This window comes from Phaseolus vulgaris, chromosome 1 (genome assembly GCF_051622355.1).
Source record: "Phaseolus vulgaris cultivar YP4 chromosome 1, ASM5162235v1, whole genome shotgun sequence".
Classification (NCBI taxonomy): domain Eukaryota; kingdom Viridiplantae; phylum Streptophyta; class Magnoliopsida; order Fabales; family Fabaceae; genus Phaseolus; species Phaseolus vulgaris.
In genome coordinates this window covers 52,438,970-52,465,644 of record NC_143498.1, presented here as the reverse complement: position 1 = coordinate 52,465,644, position 26,675 = coordinate 52,438,970, and the positions used below count along the sequence as shown (strand labels likewise).

Here is a 26,675-nt window from a genome sequence, read left to right as displayed (position 1 = left end):
TTGCCAAGCAAAACAATTTAAACTATTTTTAGGCTAACAAATTTACTGATAAAACACATCCTATTTTGTTTACTCACGAGTTTCTTTTACATTGCAAAGTAAGACACAACACTATTTCTCCTTCTATGTGCAAGACTTTTGCTTTTACCTTCTTTGTATTATTCTTGGACAGAAGCTGTTAATTTTCTTCTTTTGTGTGATGATTCTTACAAATCACAAAGGTATAACAGCAGTCTTCCTTCTCCTTCCCCGTGCAATGTCTTAGCTTTTTTCTTTATCATTGCTCTTGGACAAAAGGAATTAGTATTTTTTCTTATTTACCTATACATTGATATAACATTGGTATTGGTATTGATGATACTGGTGCTTGCTAAATTGAATTGGTGTTCAAACTTGGATGTGTATCTTTGTAAAACTACAATAAAATGATTGTTTGGTTTTTGAATGTATGGATTGATATGTTTTTATCTTCGATTTTTCATGTGTTTTGTAATTTTTATATCTATAAAAGCTCAAATTAATTTGTATAGGAATAATAATAAAGATTGAATACAACATGTAATATAATGCAAATCTCATTGGAAACTGAAAATATTTAATTTCAAGGTGAGTGTGAAAATCAATGAGCTTTATATTTAAAATTTTACATAGTTTGTTTGAGATGAAAGGAACTGGAAGAATGTGAATTTTGTATGTACACTTGCACAATACATTTAAAAACCTGAATTAATTTGTCTTTTTTGAATTCTTTTTTGAGAAATTGGAAAAAAGAAATGGGAGTCCCTCCGAAGAATAATTCTAAAGATGATTTTTTATATTTGTGTCTTCTTGATCTAGCAATTTGCCTTGAATTTTTGCAAAATAATTGATTGTGTAGGGTTACATAATCTATTATATTTAAATAATTTTAAATATGCCTACTCCATTATTATGTGTAATTAACAAGATGAATGATTATCCATTTTTCTTAAAAAGTTTTTAAAGAAGTTATGATTTTGGTTGAATATTTTTGGATGTAATACACAACTTTTCATGACAATCTAGTGGACCTTTGCCCATTAGGCATAATCATATCAAATTGAAGAAATACCTAAATTGTTTCCAGAAAAAAAAATGGGAGTGATGGCTGATAGATATCTAATAGAATTTTTATGTAAATGAGTTTTTGAAGTGTAATTTTGTTGGCACCTTCATCTAACAAAGGGATGGTTAGTGGTTAGTAACACTTAAATGATTTCTAATTTAGTTTAGTTAAAGATAAAAAAGTGTTTAAAATTGTAAACTATTTCAATCTCCTTGTTGTAATTCAAAGCTTTTGTATATCAGTGGAGGAAGAGAAAAAGAAAGAACCATGCCATCACTTTTGCTTCAATTGAAAGTCACAAATTAACCTGTTTTTCCAATTTTCCACTGATTGACTCTAATCATTACATCACTTCAGAAAATTTTAGCTCAAAAGCCACCAAACAAATTTTCCTTGCACTTCACTGTTTGACACTACCACAACTTTGATCATTCTATGCATGAATGATTCATGCAATTTTCACCACAAATATCAGTTTGAGTCAACAGCTCCTAAATTATGAAATTGATTTGAATCAAAATCATTGAATAGATCTGATTGCACTTGTTCATTCTACAATGCTTACCAAATACTGCTTGTTCTTGGTAATTTCACCTATTTCAGTTCAGAATGAATTAACACCACAGTTATTTGATAAAATGCACAATAATTATTGTTATTATTCTAAATACCATTTTTTGTTAATAACTTGATACAATTTATTCAAAATTGTAATCGATATACCATTGTTATTGTTATTATTGCTATAATAATATTGAAACACCTTCTTTATTAACTTCACTATTTGGTAGATTATGCAAATAAACCAAAGTTAATTGTAAAAAAAAAATTATAAATTTACATAGAATTAAAAACTAATTTAAATCATAGTTTACATTATGAATATTTCACTTTCAATAGACAACTCAAAACGTGTAAGACATGTAAGTTTCAAAAATTTGATATAGTTATAAAAAATCATGAGATTGTCAAGTTATAAATACCTCTTCTTCCCTTAATCTAGTTAGGTAAAAATCAGAAATAATTAACTCATTATAACTTTTTAAAAATAATAAATAAATAAATAAACATAATAGTATAATAGATGTTAATAAAATCAATTTTTTAATAATCTTTTAAAATCACTCACAAGAAATTTCACATAATCACATTCTAGACTTTTTTTAATCTCTTTAATACTTGTCATTATAATATGATTTATAACATAATACATTACAACCTGACCAAACATCTCTATATATAGATCCAATCGCAGGTCTAATAATCAAATCAAAGCATCACTTAATTTACACAATATTAACATCAATAGTCATGTTAATCACTAACAACATCTTGAAAGTTCAACTTCACTCTATAAATAAGTTGACAACACATAAGTCTAAGATACGTATTTAATAGCATTAATTATCTCCAACCTCTAAATACCAAAAACTGACTTGAGCGTAGGACATTCTACAAATACCCCTGATAACCAAGACCAAAGACGGACAACGAAACCTAAAACTAAAGATTGGAGATATATCAAAACCTTTTCAATCTTTACAAGAACACCAACATGTAATATTAAAATTTATAATTATAATAAACTCACTAATTAAATGTTGTAGATCTAACAATACAAATAAACTAACAATTAATTATCCCCAAACTTCAAATACTAAAAAATGACTTGGGTGTAAGACATTCTACAAATACCCATAATAATCAAGATCAAAGAAGGAGAACAAGACCTAAAACTGAAAATTGAAAATATATGAAGACCTTTTCAAACTTTACAAAAACAACAACATATAATATTAAAATTTATAATTATAATACCACTCATTAATTAAATATTTTACCGATGTAATAATACAAATAAACTAACAATTATATCAATTATTTGTATGCAAGAGAAAAAAAAATTGTAATTGACTTCTTTATTGTACTTTAAGAGTTTTCAAATATTTTATAACAGACGTCATAAAATATTCTTCCTCTAAAATTCTTATACTCAAATCCCAATCCAGATGGACAGATAAAATATACATATATATTAAATAAACATAAAAAATATATACAAAGAAACATTTATCGTGTTATAATGATATGTTTCAAAATTTCTCAGCATCATGTTTAAACATAACTTTGATACAATTCATAACATTCTGAAGCTGAATTTTACCTTAAGCAAATAACTATATATATAAATATGATATCAGTTTTAATAAAAAAAATATGAATATCTAAATTATCTATATTAAAAAAATGAATAACTCGATTTAATTTGCACTTAATTCGAAAATCCTTGAAAATACTTAACTTTTACAAATTGAATTTCGTCACGTGTGTTAATTAAGAATTCAGTTGTTAGCATAAATCAAATATTTCTTGATGTGATAGTTAATAATTCATATGATTAGGACTATAATCAAATTATTTTATTTACTTTATTGATTTTTTTTATGTTGATAAATTAGAAACTAGTTTTAATTAGTTAAAGCATCTTTGTTTAAATTATTTAAAAGTAAGGAATGCTTGGTGTTTGAATTTTTTTTTTTTATAGAACAAACACTCTAGTAGGTTTAACTTATTATCTAAATTTATAAGTGATTAAACCAACACTTTAGTAGGTTTAATTATTATCTAAATTTATAAGTGATTCAGAGTTAATGATGGTTTGATGTAACACCCTCCGATATTAACATGTATAAAGTAGTTTATTATTATTATTATTATTATTATTATTATTATTATTATATATCAAATGGTTAAGAACAAAAAGAGTAATTTAATAAGAACAAAATCAATATACCAAATAGTCATAATACAAATATATTTTCAAATCCAACCGAGTCTATTTAGCCCTTCATTTTTTTCATTTCAAAATACTTAGAATAAAACATGTGAAATTTGGATCAAAGTTCAAATAGAATAAAGAATAAAAATAACTAATCATTATGTAAAAACTCGTATTAAATATATTTTACAAATTCTTCATAATCTTTAAAACAAGTTCTTTAAACCAATTATGTCTGTTGTAACAAACAGTTTAAAACTTACATTTAACATCATCTAGCATAATATTTATCTATCATAAATATTACATTTTAGTTTAACTCCTTTAACCAAATATGTAATTCGTAATCAATAAAAATAAATAAACTCAAACAATGTTATCCAATTACGTGCATTACAAATTAAATAACAATTACTTTCCTACTCAAATCAAGAAATTGATCACAATTTAAACTAGTTTCTCCTATTTCCAGTTACTTGTGTTTCAAGAAATCTAGAAAAATATTACCAAATAAATCAAACTTCATTCAAGAGATAAACTAATTAAAAGAAAGACTCATCTCAAATTATAGAATCAACAAATATTTAATTACTCACAAAATAAGTTAAAAAATAAAAACAAAAACAATAAGATATTTAATCCAAATTCATTTATGATGGGATATAATTGATCTTATAACGATGTTATATTGTGTATTGTCAAACCTATTATTGAAATATAAGAAAAACGAAATCAAATATTTAGAGACAAAAAAGAAGGTTACAAGCATAGAACCTTTGAAAGTATGTAAGAAGGAAACAAAAACATGAAAAAAAAAATGTTTTACTTAGATATAAATGCATATATGAGCTTGAAACATAAAATAATTAGAAATGAACATGAAAAATTGTTTATATATTGCATTTCAATAAAAATATTTTTAAAAAAGTTAATTTTTATTTAAAATAAGTTTTTCTAGGTAATTATATTATTTAAGTCTAATAAAAGAGTTTTTACATGCCACAAATAAAAAGTGCAATAAATGGAAAAGATACCAAGTCATGCTTATGACAAGAAATCCTTTTAATATTGTGTCTAAAATCACTCCAATGTATTCTGATAATTGTTTTTAAAAAATTTAAAAATCTGCAAACATAAAACTTGGTGTTTTTTTCTGCATAATTTTTCAAATATTCCTATTATTTCTTAAACATTTGCAAATACATAATCACACAATTACCATGATTGCGTGAGATCCTCCTAACGAATCTAACACTTGAAAACTATTAAAAATATCTAAAAATAATATTAAAAAAACATTCTGAAAGAAAATATAGTATTCCATACACTAAAATAATAGTTTATTAAAAATAAAAAAACATGATATAAAAAAAGAAAACATCAGTGTTATGCAGTATCAGTAGATGGGTAAATGACCGTTGGAATCTCTCATAAGGAAATAAAGTTATGAGCTTAGCAAAACCTACCTGTTTTATCTTTCCTTTCCTCTTCCCACGCTCCCAGAATTCGACCGTTGAACTTATAATAACTCACTATTCTTCATTTCCATCATCACTAAAACCAAAACCAAAACCAAAACCCTCTCTCTCTATTGTTCTGTTGTTTTCTCTCACAGAAACAGAGAGAAAGGGTCCTTCGTCTTCTTCATTCTCTGCCATTGTTTGTTGTCTCTTTCTTCTGTTCTTCATCCATCCAACAGTACAACCTCAAAATGGAATCTCCTCAAACTAAGAAATCTGGTCTCAACCTCCCAGCTGGGATGTCCGGAACCTCACTCCGTCTTGACACTTTTGGTTCATCGCCATCATCTTTTCGTTCCATCGCGAGCCTCACTTCTCCCTCTTCTCTCCGTTCCATCTCTAACCTCACTTCACCTTCGAAATCAAGCACATGCAGTGACAGGTTCATCCCCTGTCGGTCCTCCTCGCGCCTGCACACGTTTGGCCTTGTAGACAGGCCATCGCCGGTGAAGGAAGGGAGTAACGAGGCGTATTCCAGGTTGTTGAAATGCGAACTCTTTGGATCTGACTTTGCTTCTCCTTCTTCTCTTTCTTCTCCTTCTGCAGGTGCTCCTCCTTCCCAGATCAGCCCCAGTAAAAACATGCTCCGCTTCAAGACCGATCACTCCACTACTCCTTCCTCTCCTTACTCGCCCTCCATCTTGGGGCAGCAGAGTAACTTCGCTTCTGATTCCTCCACTCCCCCTCCCAAACCTCCCCGGAAAGTCCCCAAGACCCCCCACAAGGTAAGCTCCTTTTTTTCTTTTTCTTTTTTCATTTCAATGTGTCTGCTCTTTTGTTTTTTGCTTCTTGGCATGCAAAATTGTGATTTTGAATAAAAAAGACTTTTTTTTGCTCCTGTTTTCGAGACAACTGTGGCAATGGGTAAACTTGTTACACATTGACTGGTTGTGGAGATAACCCTGAGCTTTGATAGGTGTGATTAGGGATTTTGATCCTCGGGATAGTGTGTATGAAAACAAAAATTGATGGGAAAAGTCAATTCCTTGCAAGGGTCTATATACCTTAAGTTCTCTCGGATTAACTTTTGATCTATTTCTTGATGGTAGAAATGCCGACAGGAATACCTGAGTTTACAAATAAAAGTAGTGCATTGAAATTATTGTGGCCAATTACACCTATCTTAAGAAGATTTGGAATAATGCTTTTCTATGCATGTATAAGATTATGATTTGACAAACTTGCGATGGGAAAATTATTGTATTTTCCGAGACCGCCATGTGTCTGTGGTTCTTATTAATCTCCTGAATTTTATCAATTTTATCCAGTCATTCTAGTAATTTGAAAATTTTGGGTAATGTGGATATTTATTAGGATACGTGTGATGATTTTGGACGGTGTAAGATTTTCTTGTATTGGAGGGAGATCTAGAATATAGGATGTTGCATTTGTGTGTCAATCACTACCAATACGTTACATAGCCTTTTATTTTACCGACAATTTAATCTTTGGGAATAGATGATCATTCATTTCATATTGGGAGCCTCTTTGACAAGAGGTACATCCTTAATTGCCCTTGTTCTTCTTCAATGAAGTTGAATTTCAGCTCTGAAAAGTAACCATGCTTTTGTTCTCTGTTGCACATGCCAAACTGGAGCTTTTGAGTTATATATTGGTCCTTAATACAGCTTGAAAAAACTAAAACCTCTTGTGAACTTATTGGATTATTGAACTTTATTGTTGATTGCTAAAATGGGAAAGGTTTTGCAGGTGCTGGATGCTCCATCACTTCAGGATGACTTTTACTTGAATCTAGTGGACTGGTCCTCACAGAATGTTCTTGCTGTGGGACTAGGCACTTGCGTTTATCTTTGGAGCGCTTCAAACAGTAAAGTGAGCTACCAACAATTTCACATTGATAAAAAACCCCTCTCACGATGAATCTAAAGTGAAATATATTAATGTGGCTTTCAGGTGACTAAGCTATGTGACTTGGGGCCCTATGATGGTGTATGTTCTGTCCAGTGGACCCGAGAGGGCTCTTTTATATCAATTGGTACAAATCTTGGCCAAGTTCAGGTACTTTGTTAGCATACTTTAGATTTTTGTTTATCCATCCTTGAATTGTTTCATTTCATGATTATGAATAAAGACAATACACTTTGCCTTATACTATACAGGTTTGGGATGGAACTCAGTGTAAGAAGGTCAGAACCATGGGTGGACATCAAACAAGAACTGGTGTGTTGGCATGGAACTCTCGCATTCTGGCTTCAGGGAGCAGGGATAGGAACATACTTCAGCATGACATGAGGGTTTCAGGTGACTTTATTAGCAAGCTTGTTGGCCACAAGTCAGAGGTAAAAATATTTTGAGGAATATCCATTGAACTTGCAGTGCTAAAGACCTGCTGGATTCTGAGAAATTGATAACAATTGTTATCCCTTAATTTGTGACAGGTATGTGGATTGAAATGGTCCTGTGACGACAGGGAACTTGCTTCTGGTGGTAATGATAATCAGGTATACTTTCCTTTCTTTCCTTGGCATCCTCCAAGCCCAGAAAAAGTTCTTTATTCTATACTTTGTTTAGTTTTTTTATTTGCTCTTTATATGATCAGCTCCTGGTATGGAATCAACACTCTCAGCAACCAACTTTGAGACTTACAGAGCATACTGCTGCAGTTAAGGCCATTGCTTGGTCACCTCACCAAAGCGGTCTCCTTGTGTCTGGAGGTGGAACTGCTGATAGGTGCATTCGTTTTTGGAACACTACAAATGGCCATCAATTGAACAGTGTTGACACTGGGAGCCAGGTTTATTTCTTTCCCATCTTTTTCCACTGAGACATTTGGTCCATACTCAAACAAGAGAACATCTCAACTTCTTTAATGCATGATATGCAGGTCTGCAACCTTGTTTGGAGTAAAAATGTGAATGAGCTAGTAAGTACTCATGGATACTCCCAAAATCAGATTATGGTGTGGAAGTATCCATCATTGGCAAAGGTACTTTGCTTTGACAATTCTACATATTATAGAGAAACTACAATCATAAAACTATATGCTTAAACTTATGGACAAATTTTGATCAGGTTGCAACTCTAACCGGCCATAGCATGAGAGTGTTGTACCTTGCAATGTCTCCTGATGGTCAGGTACTGAATGTCCCCACATAACATAGTTCCATTATGTGTTGTGTTGAAAATAAATTATTCATTTTTTGTATACATTTTAATTTTATTGGAACAATTGCAGACAATAGTAACTGGAGCAGGGGATGAGACTCTCCGGTTCTGGAATATTTTCCCATCAATGAAAGCACCTGTAAGCATGTCATGTGACCAATTTCAGTAATGCTTCTTTTTCTCTTCAAATTCTTTGCCCTATGTTTCATGATGTTGTTTTCTTTTCCAGGCCCCTGTTAAAGATACAGGCCTTTGGTCACTGGGGCGCACTCAAATTCGTTGAAGAGGAATCAAAGCTATCTCAATATTTTGTAATTAATATCTGTATATGAACAATATAATGCTGTCATATCATCAAACACGAAGAACTCACAAAGTAGAAAGTCTGCATCTAATTCAGTAGTTCACAATTCATTGTAAATTTGAATAATTCACAAGCTTGCCACATAAATCAAACGCTGTAAATTCTGCATCCCCAATGTTTATCATGAGAAATTTTGCCATCAGTTTTACAATCTCCTTCACATTTTACAAGTTTTCATCCCCACTTTTTAGAGGGAGCTCAAGGAAAATAAGTGCAGTCACTATCCCCTAATAGTTGCAAAAAAAATAAATTAAAATTAATGAATTAACCATGCACCACTTAAATAATCTCATAATGGGTATGTTAGGTCACCCAATCAACCATGCACTACTTAAATAATCTCATAATGGTTATTCTTCCTATTCATCTATCGAAACAATCATTTTGTATTGACTTTGAAGTTTAAATATTATATATATAATTACAAATATTACATTACCAAAATTTTAAGTAAAAAAGGTTAATTTTATACATCAAACTATTGAATTATAATTGTTTTATCTGTATCAAAATTTTGTTAAAATGAATTAATTATAATAAGATAATAAAATGATTTATATTTCTTAAAGATATGCCATTAAAACAAGAATTTAAAGAGTAAGAATTAATAGAATTTTTTAAATGAATAAAACATCAGTGTCAGGCTTGGGCCCTATTTTTTCAACAAAAAGAGATGCAAAAGGTCCTGCAGGCTCGAACAGGCATCATGGTCCATTTCATTTTATTTTATCTTACACACATCAATCACATCATTCAACAAAACAAATCTCAACTATAACTTGAAAAAAAAAAACAGTTTTCAGATCAATAACTATTATTATATTTATTTTTTATGTAACTTCATTAATTTATTTTTATTTTTATTGACCAAATAATTAATTATTTCTATATTTTATTTTTAATTAATATTTATTATATTAAGATTTCTTTTATGAGTCAAACCTCAACTCTCATTGCTTCTAAATTTTTGTATATTAAAATTTCCTTTACATATCAAATATTAATTATCACTAAAGTTTGATATTTTTTTCCTAGTTGAATAAAAGTACCTATTAAATGGTTGTGGTAATTTGTAAGTTTTTCATCCTTGAAAATTAGTACTTTTATTATATTTATACTATTATATAAATGATGTCTTTTAACTGTTTTGGTGTCATTTATAGTTATATTACTTTATCTTTTATTTACTTAAAATAATTTTATTATTTAATGAAAAAAATTAATCAGACAGTCTTTCTATTCAAAAGTAACAGTCTAATTCTTTTAACTTCAAAATAACCACGTAACTCTTCAGCTTAAAGAACAACCATATAATACTTCAACTAAAAAAATCATATAATTTCTCCATTCTTATTTTTACAAAATTATTATTTTTTACTTTTAAAAATTATAGCATTTTAATATAATAGATTGCAGATACACATGCGACCATATTTCCACTAATACTTATAGAATTTGGACCATTCCCTGTTCACAATAGCAGTATAATCCTGTTTAAAAATATTTTAATTATTTATATACATACCAAAAACAAAAACTAACTAACTTAATTTTTATTTTAATAGTTAGATTTAATAACAAACATAATAAATTGTAAAGATTTACAAAACAGGATTATACTGAGGATTCAAATTCCTATTTATATAACTTCAACACTTTATTATTATATATGATTTTTTAATATTTTTAAAATTATTAAAAATGTTATATTTTTTTGAGGATTCTTTTTTTGTTAATTATAACATTGAAGACTATATGATATATACATGTATATATGGGCGTGCGTTAATTAATCATTTTCACATTATAATTGAAGATGTATTTGTATGTCATAGGTTGTTACTAACTCTCTTGTTACAGTCAACTGTTATTAAAATATTTGAAATTATTATTATTATTATTATTATTCTATGAAAGTGAAATTCATGTATACTTATAAAATTACACAGCCTGTTTTCTAATTAGTCCACATCCAATAACTATAAAAAAAAATTGACAGCTATCAACAACAATCTTTGTTATAATAATAAAATTAAGAAAAGAAAAAAAACTACATAAGACTGGATAAGGATCCCGAAGGAGGTGGAATATTCGGAAAGTGTGGATAAGGATCCCCAAGGAGGTGGAATATTCGTCCTTACAACCACTGTATCCACAAGACCACTTTGTCTTCATCTACTTTTATAAAGAGAAATCATAGCCACACCACATACTAATGGTGGACCCTGCCCCTCAAATTATATATTCAACTATTTTGTACTCTAAGATACGCTTTCAATTTTTCTTTCACCAAAAACAAAATCAAGGACTCAAATTTCATCATTGATTACTTTCAAAAAATATATTTTTTCATCAATCTTGCTTGTAGTACATCTTCACCATGAAAACCAAAACTAAACAAACAGAATAGTAAAAAGGTACCAATTCAGTAAATAGAGAGATAATCAAACAAGTGGAAAGAGTAACTTCCATATGTGAAATGAAAGATAATAAGAACAGTTTCACCTTTCCTTTGTGCTGTCTGTCATGTTCTATGTTCTTTTTACACTTCTACATACATTCATAAATGTAAAAAGAATAAAGTAAAAATCAAAGAACAGTATAAGTTCCTGTTAGAACAATCTTATTGCATCAAATCATTTACAAATGCCAACCTGCATGCAATTAATGGCAGGCAAAGAATTTGGTGTAAGAATATTACATGAATTTGAATCAAAATGTACAAGTTTGTCTTCCTCTTGTCCTGTCAACACCACCACTCCTTTCTACACCATCATCACAAGTGATTGGACTGGACACCTTCAACAAACACACGGTCCTTCAGCTGAGGCTTCTGTAATCTTCAAGGTTCCAGATCCAGCTTGATGCTTTCCATGCTGCTTGGCTTGGTGCTGAGACCAGAAAGCATGAGCAGCCAAAACTCTGTCCAAGAGCTCCTGAGGCACTGGCTCTCCTCTCCTTTGTTGAGGGGAGATGGTTGCAGTGTGCACCAATGTTTTCCATTTATCCTGTGCACATCAAGTGGCAATTAAGCAAAATTGTAGTAGCTTTATAACCATAAAATGGATTCAATCAGTACAATTGTGTTAATCTTTCTTCTTCAACATTTATACTTTAAAAGAGTGCATAGTTTATGCATTGGGAGTGTAATTGTACAGTCATCTACTCACAATTTGATAAACATAGTAAGTTGCTTGTCTTTCACAAACTAGTTAAAATATTATACCTTTATTATTTATCATTGGATCACAAAATGTATAGAAGTTTTTGCACACTTCTATAAAGCAAATAAAAGAGGGATTTCTTCAACTTGAGAAAATAAGCATAATGCCCCCATACAAAAAGCATTAGAATGATATCCATGAAACAGAAGATGACTGAATAAACAGGTCATATTATCCTAGGTACCAACTGAGTGTCGAACAAATAGGAACCGTGACCAATGAAAATAATCACAAGGGAAAACCGTATTAACCATAAGAAACCCAAATGTGCTTTGTTGTGTATTATATTTCTAGTAGTAGAACCGTGTAAAGTGACCCCACACGTTAAAGAGTGCTTAGTGCAGAGAGCGGGAACCAAAAGAATAACATACCTTTAAGTCTACATAAGTCCTATGGTCTGCATTCTCAAAAGCTCGCAACTTAACATCACGCCACCTGCATGGCATAAACATTATCAGCAAGCCAGTTTTGCAGTCTATCCACAGGTAAGCGGATATTATTGATAACATCGTACCTCCCAGTTCCAAGTTCCTCAACTGCGTGAACAAGTGCTTCTACCTCAGACACAGAGAATGGTCTCCTGGTTCGACGCTGTACAAACTCAGAGCGCTTGATTTTCTGACTCACAGGAACCACAGCTAATGCTTCTGTGCTAGCTGGAACAGGAACCAGCGCTCTGGAATCAGGTGTTATTTTGTCAATTGTAGTGGCGGCGAGTGAATAAGTAGAATCATGGTTACTTTCAATTAGGTTGCCCGGATATGTCACCAAGGGTGAGTCATGCAAGGTATCAGTAATCCCTGAATCTAAGGCAGGAGTTTCTATGGGCCTAGAAAAATCAGATAATGGTATTAGGTATAGTATAAACATAAAAAATCCACTAAATAAAACCGAATCACCATTTCTACCCAATAAATTATTCTTGGCCATTTCCCTTCCTAAATCAGCTATGCTGATTAAAATAAACTATGCTATGGAGTTTGACTCACCTGGTGAGCTGGGATGTATCACATTGAGAAGAAGGATCACCAACACAAACGGTTGGAGAAGCTTGAAGAGAAACGGGCTCCAACATGAAACTCAGGGTATCCAAATTTTCGTTGCAAGATATACCAGTCTGCACAAGTGTCCTACTGTCATCTCTAACTTTTTTCCCATGATGAAGAACACCAACATGCGCGCCCCCTCCAAGTATAGCCATCACCGCCTCCATGATTGTCCTCTACAAAAATTTGTAAGAATATGCAATGCAAAGGTTAGAGCCAGACAAGACAGCAAATGCGTGTGGGAAGCTTTGACTACAATAAAATAAAAGTGAGGCTATCTATTTGCTATCTCTATTTATACCTTTAGCGAAGCAACAGTTGCAGTTTCAGGAACCTCAATATAAAGCTCTGGTATCCTTATCGACTTAATGCTAAACTTTACTGTTCACAAGGTATAAAGAACAAATATGTTACGATTGAGAGTAGTGAACAATCAACATAAGCAGAAAGAATGAATATAAGACTTATTTACCATGGGAATCCTTAGCCTTAGCTAGATGCAGTTTTGCAGATGAGCTAGGCTTGTCTCCATCCGTCCCTTTCTGAGGTGAATTGGACACACTCTCACTGCTGAATCCTCCATCAGAAGTTACTCCTGAAACCCGATCAACGATTTTCCTCTTCTTAATAATAGTGTTGTGCTGGGATCTTTCAAAACCATAGCAAGTCTTCCTCTTATGATAATGAGGTACTCCTAAATCTGCAAATTTCATATTACTTTCAGTGACAGACAATCAAACTCGTAGATATAGCATGCATCAGACAATAAAGCATTTGGTTGCTCATTTATAAGCCACATTACCAGATCTAGAAAGTTCACAGTCTTTCAGCTTTGGAGCTGTCTTCCAGTATTTAGAAGACATCAAATTCCTGATTCTTCTGTGTGCAATGCGCCTTGGAGACCTAAAAGCCTTTGACTTTGTGCAAACTCTTTTGCACCTTAAAAAGTTTTCGTCATCATCTCTAGAACCTAATTTAAAAACATTCCCATGCCTGGAAAAGGAAGCACTGGGAGAAGATTTCCTATGAAATGGAGATTTAATATTACTTTTTGAGTTAATTAGTGTAGGAGATACATACAATTCTATGTGGTCTTTCAAACTACATTTATCAGCCAAATTTGATCCCCTAAAGCATGAACTGCCAGCTTTCTTTTCCTGTTTAAATCCAATCTTCATCTTACCATCACTAGACTCCCTAAACTTTTCAGATGGTTCTACTAATCTATTAGAATAATTCCCAAATTTATTATCCCATTTGAAAATTTCAGACTTCACATCAGCTTGAACTTTCTCCCAAATGTCAGAATCATTATTAACTGAAACATGTCCTTGTGAAAAATCAGTCTTGGCATGTGGAAGAGGTTTCTGGCTACTGTTTTGTGACCCTACCTCAGTCTTAAAAGTACTCTCAGCACAGCTTCCCTGGTGAATTTCCTCCTTTTTTAATGGTTTAACTTCACCTTGTCTGTCTTGCTCAATGACACCTTGGCTAAAGGCTGGTTGACGATTTCCTTCAGATGCGTTGCTGGAAGCAGAACTTTCACTCTCCTGCAGCAATTGACCAGCTAAAGATGCCAGTAGTTCAATAGCACAAACTCGACCATCCTCAGTTGCTTTGTTGAAAGGACCCCTCCTCTGAACAATCACAAAAAAGGATCAAAATAGAGTTCAATGCACAAAAAATGGAATACATAAAAACAATTGCCACAATTGCAAAAAATACACAGTACTTACCCTTACAGATCTAGGAGCTTTAGGTATAATAGGAACTCGAAAGCCATTAAATCCATAATCTATCCTCTTCTTCAACACCATAGTTAAAACATATACAGCTCATCAAATAACCAGAAGCGTAAATACACCAGATCCTTTTCACTGCCATAGTATTGAAGGAAGAAACATATCAGGTTAATTTTCACATTTTGCTACTCTGTGCAAATTAAAAAAGCAATGTCACAATAGCACTGCAATAAGTAATTTGCAGCTATTTCGATTCAATGGTTGCCTTAATAAAAAATACATATATCCCAACAACAGTTACCGATTATTCACATTCTACCAGACCAAGGAAAGCAACTTGAATAATCTAAGGTTTAACGACAACGACAATTCCTATTCTACATGAACTTATATGGAAGATAATTAAGACCATGTACAGCATGAAGGCAAAAGGAAAATTCACAATATTAATTTGGCCCAGCAAATTAAAGAACAAGATCAGAGAAACCAAATCTGACACAAAATGCATCTAATTGTTACAATAAAGTACCATTTATGTCCCACATGAATACTTGCGGAATAAACAAGATCAGATTTAAGGGAAATCCAGAAAAGACCCATTTGACTTTCGGATTCAATTTCATCGAATAGAACATGCTATAAACAACACATAAAAGGGGTAAAAAGTTGAATCGGTGAATCCACATCATGGTAATCACGGAAACAGGAAATTGATCGCACGAAATCCTAATGCCAACATGGATTCGGAAGAATTTCAATAAACTGCGGGAAAAAAAATTCCCAATTTCACAATCATTCCCGAGATGTCAGCAAATTAAAGAATTGCATATGAATCCATGATCAAAGAGTCAAAAAGCCAAAGAAACACAAACACATGGAAGGATCATAAAAAATCAACATCATCGTAAAAGAAAAAGCACGCTGCAATCAGTTGCTAAGCTCTAATTGCGCGAGATCAACACAAATCAAGCAATTTCCAAGAATCTGCCGCACTTGTATCCAAATCAAAGAACCTGAACCACTAGAAAGTCCAACAACCCCCCACCCACAAAAAAAAACTCAAATTTTTCATAGAAACAAAAGAAGAACCAGTTGCATACATCAAACACAACCAAACTTCCACGATCGGATCTTCAATTCTCAAATCAACAACACCCATATTTTTTCCCCAAAAAAGAAACCGAATCTTCAGAAGTAAGAACAAAATTGCGTATAACCCACCACAATTCCGTTCTCCCATCTCCGAAATTCAACAAGAGGGAGAGAGAGAGAGAGAGTTAAAAAATAATCTCCACCGCTAAATCATGATTAGATCGCACCGAGAAACATGACGAGAAAAAAAAAACACAAAAAACCGAAATTCAAAACCTCTGACATGCAACAGAACCTCTCACACCAACTAACCTCTTGGAAAAACAACATTCGAACAACGATCCGAGGAACCAAACCACGATCAAGTTACAATGTTTCTGATTAAACTCAATTTCCTACAGGGGAAAAAGTACAACTTGCGTGCAAAGCAAAACCCCCGAAAAAACTGTTTGGAAATGCAAGAGATCTAAGGGAATTCAGGAACTGAAAACATTTAAGTCCTCTACTTTCTCTGTCTCTCTCTCTCTCTCTTTCTCTCTATATCCTTCAACAACGTGAAATTCTCATTATGTTTTTTCTTTTTCTTTTTTTTTTGTGAGATGGAAGGAAACAATGGATAGAATAATAGATAGATTAGATAGAAGAGTCTTACGGGACAAAAACCCACCAATACCGTAAACAAAAACCACGCAACAGTAGCCTTAAACCCTTTATATCCAATGGTTTTGACCATACAACCGGACCACCCAGTTAAAGGGTATATCCTACCGCCTATACCGGTCATCTCTCCCACCTAAAAACCCTCTTTAGACCCGTTCTTAACCCCTCATGCCTCAACCTTGTGCCACGTGTCATCCCCACTCGTCCTTGTACAGGATTAGAAAGAAGCATGGGAGTTTTGGCTCTTCCTATGAAGATGTGGTAGAGAGTGTCTCTCCAATGTCATGTCCATTATTACTACCTTCATTCTTTATCTCTTCTTCTCTTCTCTTGTGGTCCTTTCTTTCTCCATTTTTCCTTTTTTTTTTCTTTTTATGTGTTCATGGATTTCTGATTGTAATGGAATTTCTGTGGGTTCAGTTTAGTTATTATGGTTCTTTTATTGCTCCCTTTCCAATTACTGTTTCCTGAAGGGCTTTTTAAAAATATATATAAACACAAGTACTGTTTTGTTGAGTAGATGGTGATAATAATTTGGTGTTCATACCTCATCATCACCAAATTTTTAGATAAACAATGCCACTCATCACTTTGTTTTGCAGTTTCTGCTACCTTCCTCATTCTGTACAAAATTATAATTATACCAAAAATTATATTTCCTTCAAATGGATTCTTTCAGAGCCTCCAACACTATGAACTCATCAAATATAGCATTTTTTTATTTATTTTTCAATTATATTAATTAATATATCCTTTTGCTCTTTGTGTTTAGTTAAGTCAACTTCATTTTTGAAAATTCAACTATGTCAAATGAATGTCCCAAATATTTACAATTATCTTTTGTTCCTTTTTTTTTTATTAAAGTTTGTTATTACGAGCACGTGTTTTATGCGGTGTGTAAAAAAAGTCATCAGATAAATAATAATATTATGAAAAGATTTAATCTTTGATTCAGTAAACTTTATTATATATATATATATAATTTTTGAGGATTAAAATTGCAAATTAATTAAGTTAAATATAAAAATGCAGTTTTGTATTGTGTTGTTTTAAATGAAAGAAAAAATAATAATGCCTAGTTTGCTCTTTTCAGTGCTCAAGTTTGAAAGTACTAAATAAAGTACACCAATAAAGAGAGTTGGAGAAGCACAACATGCAAGCATAAGAGAATTTCACGAAAAATAAAATAAATTATTTCATTAAAATCATTTAGTTTTTCGGGGTTAAATAGCATTAGATCCAATGGTACTTGAATAATTAAATTTTTACTACTTTGAGATTCACGGTAAATTATTAAATATTTTTATTGCGGATCTAAGTGGTTACACTTACACTATTAAACTAATTGGAATTTGCTTATAATAGTAAAAATCAGTTGAAAGTTTTAATGTAGGAATAGTTTACACTTAAAATCAGTTTTTTTAAATTAAAATCTTACTTTTTTAGTACAAAGTTGACGTTTCTTTTTTATTTTTAAGCGACATCACTGTTAGAGTAAAAAAAATAGAAAAATATATCACATAAAAAAACTTATTATAGGTAAATTAAGAACAAAAAAGACATTGCATGGGTTGAGTATTATCCCAAATTTTAACAACTTTAATAAATAAAAACAAAAGTTTTTTTAAGGACATATGTATCTTATTTGGAAAATAAATATTTTTGAGTAAGATAAAATTATAATAAATATTAAAATCTTTTTTCCAAATATTTAATGTTATAACATATGTAATAGTTGAACTGACTTACATCTTAATCCACACGTGTTATACAAAGATTATAAATTGATTTTAAATTTTTGTAAATATTTTGTTAGTAATAAACTTATTGAAAAATAAAAAATTGTCATTGTCATTATTGCTTGGTATTATTAATTCTTTAATTGAGTAATTAAGGTGATATATAATTGAAAAGTTTATCTGCATTCCTTAATTATGTCTTAAAAGATATCTTATCATGCTTTTACAATTAATTAAGAATGTCCAAATTCATTTATTTATTCTCTTCTATCTAAGGCTCAATAGTAAATCTTACATTAAACTTAAAGAAACAGCCACCTCCTGCATCTTCGAAATTACCAGCAGGATTTCAGATTCAAATGATCAATAAACAATTAAGTGATCTTAAAAACAGTGTAATTAAATTTTGAGAATACCAATTATTTCTCGTGAATGATTTCTTCTATGAAAATAAAGAAAAAAAATTTATTGGAAAACTTAATAACTAAATCTTAAAAAATTAACTCAAAAATTAAATTTGTAATCATTTATATATTATCCATAATTAGTAAGTGATCTAGTAAGTTTAATAAAAATAATTTTAAATAATATTGCTATTATTTATAAAATTAATTTATAAAAAATTATATTCACTTATGTATTATAAAATATTTTTTATTTTTATGATTTCACCAAAATTATGATTTTAGTTGGTGATAATATACTTTATGTGTATAGAGTTAACAACAAATTTAAAAATTAACAAAGGAAATGAATGGTTGTAAAATTGGATTAGATTATGTGGTGGGAAAAAGAAGAGGAAGAAAGAGTTATTTATCCATACATACCATTGAATAATAATAATAATAATTGAAGGATAACATTTTGGTGTTAAAGTATGTTGGCAGGTATTAACATTTTTTGTTTTATTACTTTATCTTATCTGTGTTGTGACTCATTCACATCACTTTCTTCACCAAGGACAGTGGGTCCCACTGTCTTTTATTGTTCCAAATGTGTCAATTCCTCAATGACCTCTCGGCCACGCATAACAATCGGTGACGGGTTCGGGTTTTTCGATGGGTCATTGGTTTCTGTTTCTTTCTTCTTACTTCTTTCATCTTATTCTCATCTTCTAATATAATATAAACTCTCTTACATTATCTATATTGCCATTTTATAATTTTTTATCCTGTTATTTATTTTAATAAGTTAAAATATAAAAAAAAATTATTATTTTAATTTTATATACTTTTAAATTAAATAACTTACATTTTAATTTTTAAATAAAACATACATATTAGTATTTATTGATTCACTTATTACAAGTGTAGTTACGAGATGAACTTTAAGTTTAACTTAATTTTATAAGACCGTATCATGAGATTGAGGTTTGCACTCACTTATATACAAAGAAATGTCTTCATCTTTAGTTAAAGTGGGATCTCCAACAAAATTAAATTTAAATTTTACATAACATTATATTTTTATTATGAAATTTCATGAACACTCCTGCTACCAAATTTTAAAATTAATAATACAAATATAATGTATATATCCGTTACATATTATTTTCATTGTTATTATTATTGTTATAAATTATAGATAAATATTACTGCTATTTATGATTATTATTGACTATATTCAAGTAATCTAAAACAAGGAACCTGGTTCATCACGTTTTCCTTAACTTTGGTCTATGTTGGAGAAACGTACAAACTTCAAACTATATACATCTTTTCCTTTTGTTACACAAATACTATCTTATTCCTCTTCTTCATTTTGATTTTTATCATGGCTTAATAGTTATACAACCATCTACAACTCTATTGTTTCAAAATTGACTCTTTATTTCTTCATTTGAAAAAAAATACCAAGTTTCGTAACTTTCATAAATTGGAAAAGTCCTTAATAGAACACTACTTTGTACACATCTAACTAACTAACTAAATACTATATGTGGTTATTTTATAAAAAATTTGTATAGTATTTATTCGATCATATAATCCTTGTAAGACCGACTCTTTTTTATTTTTTTTATAATTATGGTGTACTTTTTTCTAATTGCTTGAATAATGGGAAGTATAAGTATATTTTAAGGAATATAATAAATGGGTAATATATCATTACTGTATTTTTATTTTTTATTTTTTAATATATTTATATTATTTTAAGTAAACTTTTACTTACATAAGTCTTGTTAGTAAATTCATATAAACTTTAATTAAATTAGTTATAAAATATTCTAATTAATGATCTAAATGTTATTAGCGTGTAATTGAGATATATTAGAAACTTATAGATTTATTTTTAACATGTTTTTAATAATATGAAATGTTTTCATGTATGTATATTAATCACTTTATATTAAAGGAGGTATAGGTGATGATGAGTTTTTTGGAAAAGAAAAAATAGATATCATTGGTTGAGATCTTGTTATACCATACTATACATTATTTTTAGGTGAAAAGAGTATATTGACCCTTAAATCACTATATTTATTTTATTTTATTTTATTTAAATTTAAATTATTTTTTACAAATTGAGAATATGTGTTATTTTTTATTCTTGGTCTTGAAATCGTGAGTCTTCATCAAGTTTTGGGTCTCGGTCACTTGTATGCTCTTAGTTAAGATGGAAGAAGATATCTATAAAAGGTTCTTCAGCGTTTAAGGTAATACTTAGAAATCGAAGCATTAAATGTGGTAGGAGAACTTACTTTTCACCAGGTGACGTTCACCCATTTATAGAAATGAGACGATAACACTGATCATATTGAGTCTGAATTATCACGACTTTGTTAATTTCGTTTTAATCATGACAGATTAGTGTATTAATTGATTTTTATCACTATTTAGACTTAGTCATTTTAGGTCCTAAAGTAGTCTCAACCTAAACATGGCTAATATAGGTCATCTTGACCATGTGTCTCAACCTGAACATGGCTAATATAGGTCATCTCGACCATATGTCTCAACCATATATAGCACATTAATCTCCCTAGCTCAATAGGCATCCGCCTTGAGAACCTAAGTGTTTGGAGATGTTCTCAGAATTATATATGTGTGTGTATATATATGTATATATATATATATATATATCAATCTAATATAGGTCATCTCGGTCATACGTCTCAGTCATATACAACATATTAGTCTTTAGGTTCAATAGGCCTCAGTCTTGAGAGTCTAAATGAAAATATCTCCAAACACTTAAGTTAACCTATCGAACATGAGAGGCTAATGTGTTGTACATGGTCGAAATGACCTATATTAGTCATGTTCACGCAAAGACTATGTTGGGGATCCAAAACGACTATTAAATCTGAATAGTGATTAAAAACCAATTATGCATAAATCAGTTCGTACTATGAGGTTTTAAACAAGATGAACCTAAAAAATTGTGATAATGCATACCCAATATGAAAAATGTTCTCACCTCTCTTCTATAGATGGGTGAATGTCACTTGGTGCTGAAAGATATTTCTTACTCCAATTTATGAGCACGAACTTGAACATTGAAAAATATTTTGTAAGTTCATCCTCTCATGCCAACCGAGACCATACAAGTGACTGAGACTAGACATTATCAAAATTTAAGATTCAAAAATAAAAAATAAATGAGAAGACACATTTCTAATGATAAAAAAACTTAAAATTAGTATAATAACGTAAAATTGGTATGAGAAATACTTTAGAATTATGAAACTAAAATCACAAATAAATTATAATTTATCCTAAATTTTGTATGAGTCTTTTTAAAGGAGTTTCTCCAATATAACTTTTTGAAAAGAAAAAATCGAAAAAACTACCTTTTATAAATTAAAATTAGTTTATGTTTAAACTAAAAATGAAAAGTTTGAAGAAATTATATACAAAATCTTCTATAAACGAATTCATATGTAAAATAATTTTAACTTATGAAAAAAATGGATTTCACTTCTTATTTATTCTTTTCTCTTTTATAAGGTCTTTATAAAGAAATTTCAAACTTCAAATATCACTATACATAAGGGTTGTAACAACATTTTTTTCTAAAATATTTTTACTATTATATACTTTACTTTTTTTATAAAAAAAATAAAATAAATCAATAATATTGTTTCGCTAAAAATACTAAACATAACCTTAGTTAAAAATATTTTTTGTTGTGATAATACAACCTTTTTTTATATATATAAATGCATACCAACATATTCTTTTTTTACGTGTAAACTTCCAGTTTTTTTTTTTATAAAAGTTTTCACGTTAGACATCACTATGCAACTTGATATCTCAGCTAAGTTGACACCTCAAGTAACAACAATCATCTGCCATCACATGAAAAAAGTATTATTAAAAAAAAAAAAAAAAGAAAGAAAATACAAAAATATGGGGGGACTAGACCAAAACCCACATGTTAACAAAAACGATACATAGGTAGACTATACCTATTCATAAAGAATTCTAAGAACAGACTAGATGGAAGTCTATTATACCAATGAAATGATTCTCTATGAATGAACCCTAAATTAGCCAACTTATCCGCACTTGCATTTCCCTCACGAAAAATATGAGTAACCCTAAACCTGATTGTCCTACAGAAATTAAGACAAGTATTTCATCGATTACGAAGCATCTATGGAACATTAGTCATAGCAGTAAACGCAGCACAAACCAAGACAGAATCACATTCAAGCCAACCATTAGTAAGTCTCATCTTTTGAGCTTCCTCCATAGCATGTATAACTCCATAAAACTCAGCAACCAAAGCAATTTGAACTTCAAGAAACCTTGAAAAAGCACCAATAAATTCTCCCATACTCCCACGAAAAATACCTCCACAAGTAGCAAGACCGGGATATCCCTTAGCAGCCCCATCAGTGTTAATTTTAACCCAGCCTGGTGAAGGAAATTCTCATCTAACAGGAAGAGGACGAAGAACTTTCCCACTACGAGTCTTAATACCAAAAAACTTAATCACGTTGAAATCCAACATATCATTCTTCATTGAAACTTTAGACGAATTTCCCACTAGACAAGTTAAATCTTTAATTACCGAAATAGCCTTAGAAACCTCAATCTTATCCTGAAATCTAGCATAATTCCTCATATGCCATATCATCCATATAGAAAAGGTTGTCACAGCAAGCTTAATCAATTTAACTAAAGGACTCTCATCACTTTTAATAAAAGAAAGAAGATCATCCTTATTAGAGAAATGAGAAGTAAGAAAAACTTGTCGAACCCAACTCCAAATATGTAATGCATTAGAACATTCAAAAAATAGATGTTGAATAGATTCTTCATGCTTTTCACAAAGCGTACACATAGAACATATATGCAAACCCTTATTCTTAATATGCAGATTTGTAGGAAGTCGCCCATGGAAATTTTTCCAGAGTACTAGAGTTTTGGAAGGCGGAATAGATGAAGACCAAATGAACTTACCCCAACCACATGGAATTCCTGGTTCCAAGAAAAAATTTCTAGCCGATTTAAGAGTGAAACGACCAGACTCATCTAGAATCCAATTAGGAATATCTTGTTCCTCTCTAACCATGATATGATTAAAAAAATACGGCATCTGCTGTAAAAATAAGGGAATATTCCAATCATAACCTGACCAAAATTGAGAGACTGTATCCGGAATGCTAGCCCCATCAGATAACCCTGCAATATTTGCTAAAGAAGTAGTAGAACACCATTTATCATTTCAGAAATTAATAAAAGAACCTGTACCAACAGTCCAAGAAGTATAATCAAGTATGATAGAATAAAATTGTTTAATTCCAAGCCAAAGAGAGGAGGATCTATAAACCATTCTAAACTCGTATTTTGATTTAAGAACTCTGGCTTTCAAGAGTAAAGACTAAGGTTTGTTGCTGTAAGCAAAGTTCCAAGCAAGCTTAAGAAGATATGCATTATTTTCATGATGAAGATTAATAATATTCAGGCCTCCATCCTCAAGAGGTGAACAAATTTTCGCCCAATTAACAGTAGCGATACCTTTTTTCATAATATCACCAGTCCAAATAAAATTTTGGCACCACTGCTCAACTTGCTTAATAAGTGAAACAGGCCATTTATACATATTAAAACTATAAGCTAGAAATCCAGTAATCACTGTATTGACCAGTTGGATCCGACCCATCATGCTAAGAGATTTACCTTTCCAAGATGCTAGCTTCAATTTGACTTTATCAGCCAAAGGTTGAAAAAATCGACTCTTTGGAGCACCAACAAAGATAGACACCCCTAAATAATTGAAAGGCAAATAACCATGACTACAAGAAAAAATATTTTGAATTTTGGTGACAAATCTTGGAGAATTATCCATGGTGAAGAAACTACTTTTAGAGTTATTAATATATTGACCAGAAAAATCACCATATGTTTTAAGAAAAGTACTCAAATTTCGAAGAGACTTAATATCCCCCCTACAAAAAACAAAAATGTCATCAGCATACAAAATATGAGAGGGAGTGAGATAACCTTTCGGACTAGCCATATTTAAAATCTTCTTATCATTCACAAGCTTAGAGATACCTCTACTAAGAACTTTCTCTGCAAGACAAAAAAGTAAAGGAGACAATGGATCACCTTGTCTTACACCTCGACTGCAGGGAAAGAAACCCACCAAGCTACCACTTATTCTGATAGAAAGCATAGCTGAACGGAGAATTGTACTAATCCAACTGACAAACGATGGGTGAAAACCAAAGCGTTTCAAAACTAATAATAAGAACTTCCAACTCAGAGTGTCAAAAGCTTTATGAATATCAACTTTGTAAGCCACATTACCTCCTCTAACCTTTTTAGAAAGCATGTTAATAGCTTCAGAAGCAATACCAATGCAATCCTGAATCTGTCTACCCTGCACAAACTCATATTGATTAGGAGAAATGATTCTAGCAGCCACAAGAGCAAGTCTATCCGCCAATATCTTGGAAATAATTTTAAATTTGAAATTAGCAACAACAATTGGCCTGTAATCTTTAATGGAATCAACACCCTGAATCTTAGGAATAAGAGATACCACATTACTGTTCATTCCAGGGAGAACCCAATTTTGTTTAAAGAACTGTTGAACAGCATTACAAACATCTGTCCCAATAATTTCCCAGCAAGAATGATAGAAAACACCACCAAAACCATCAAGACCAGGAGCACTATTATCGTTAAGATTAAAAACAACATTCTTGATTTCAGAAAAATCAGGACATTTAATCAACATCATATTCTCCTCAGTGGAAACCATTGCAGGAACATAAGTACCAATAAAATCTTCCATATTATCAGCATCCAGAACATTAGAAATAGACTCAACATAAAGATTTTTATAAAAGTCCAAAATATGATCCTCAATGATTTTAGGATTCTCCGTAACCTCATTATCAATCCGTAGACGATGAATCCCACTAGAATTATTTCTCCTTTTGACCACAACATGGAAAAAAGCGGTATTTCGATCTCCATCTTTGAACCATAACATCTTAACCCTTTCTTTCCAAAACAAATATTAACAATGAAGAGCATGATCAAGCTCCTCCTTAGCAATCTTTTCTTGACAGAGAAGTTCATCACTATCAGACAAACTAGCAGTCTCTAAGTTTTTTTGAATACCAAGGAGGATACCCTGCTTAAGAAGAACTGCATTGTGAACATTACCAAAAGAATTTTTATTCCAGTCTCGGAGCTCAAGTTTCAAGCTTTTTAACTTATGTTGCAAGATAAACATAGGACAACCAACAACCTTATTAGCCCAAGAATCATGAATAAGCTTCATACACGAAGTGTCCTGAAGCCACATAGAAAAGAAACGAAAATTGCTAACCTTCCGCAAAGAATTACTAGCAAGACTAGCAAGAATAGGGGAATGATCAGAACAATTTTTAACAAGAACCTGATAAGTACAAGAATCTCATTCATCCAGACACACTCCATTACATAAAGCCCTATCCAGTCTTCTGTGAATTCTAGGCAACCCTCTCCTTCCGTTACACCAAGTATAACAAGATCCAGTAAAAGGCATACAAGAAAGATCATTAGTATTAATCCAGTCCAGGAATTCATTACAAGAAACCTGATTAGGAACCACCCCTCTTTACAGTCATTCGCCGAGAGCACAACATTAAAATCTCCCAGAATACACCAAGGCCCTGTGAAGAAACTAAGATCCCTCCACAAAAATCGTCTAGACAAGTATGTGTTAACACCATAAACACCTGCAAAGCTAAAACATTTATCCTACAGAAGACAAGTTACAAAGATAAATTGATCATTAACCAAGAAATTTTGGACAAGATCAGGAACCGACAAACACCAAAGCTTAGCAACTT

The 26,675-nt window shown here is 31.1% G+C and overlaps 2 protein-coding genes across 2 annotated transcripts; one reads left to right on the top strand and one right to left on the bottom strand.

Moving 5' to 3' along the window:
* Positions 1-5,258: 5,258 nt before the first annotated feature.
* FZR3 (FIZZY-related 3) lies at positions 5,259-9,015 on the top strand. The gene is made up of 10 exons (XM_068617970.1): positions 5,259-6,108; positions 7,094-7,216; positions 7,298-7,402; positions 7,504-7,683; positions 7,783-7,845; positions 7,944-8,138; positions 8,229-8,330; positions 8,417-8,479; positions 8,580-8,648; positions 8,739-9,015. The coding sequence occupies exons 1-10, from the start codon at positions 5,575-5,577 to the stop codon at positions 8,790-8,792; spliced, it is 1,488 nt and encodes a 495-aa protein (XP_068474071.1). The 5' UTR covers positions 5,259-5,574; the 3' UTR covers positions 8,793-9,015.
* Positions 9,016-11,314: 2,299 nt separating this feature from the next.
* LOC137814982 (telomere repeat-binding protein 3) lies at positions 11,315-16,923 on the bottom strand. Its single transcript, XM_068617971.2, has 9 exons — positions 16,290-16,923; positions 14,880-15,020; positions 13,946-14,780; positions 13,616-13,843; positions 13,445-13,524; positions 13,087-13,319; positions 12,612-12,926; positions 12,469-12,532; positions 11,315-11,881 (listed from the first exon to the last, which is right to left on the bottom strand). The coding sequence occupies exons 2-9, from the start codon at positions 14,958-14,960 to the stop codon at positions 11,675-11,677; spliced, it is 2,043 nt and encodes a 680-aa protein (XP_068474072.1). The 5' UTR covers positions 14,961-15,020; positions 16,290-16,923; the 3' UTR covers positions 11,315-11,674.
* Positions 16,924-26,675: the final 9,752 nt, after the last annotated feature.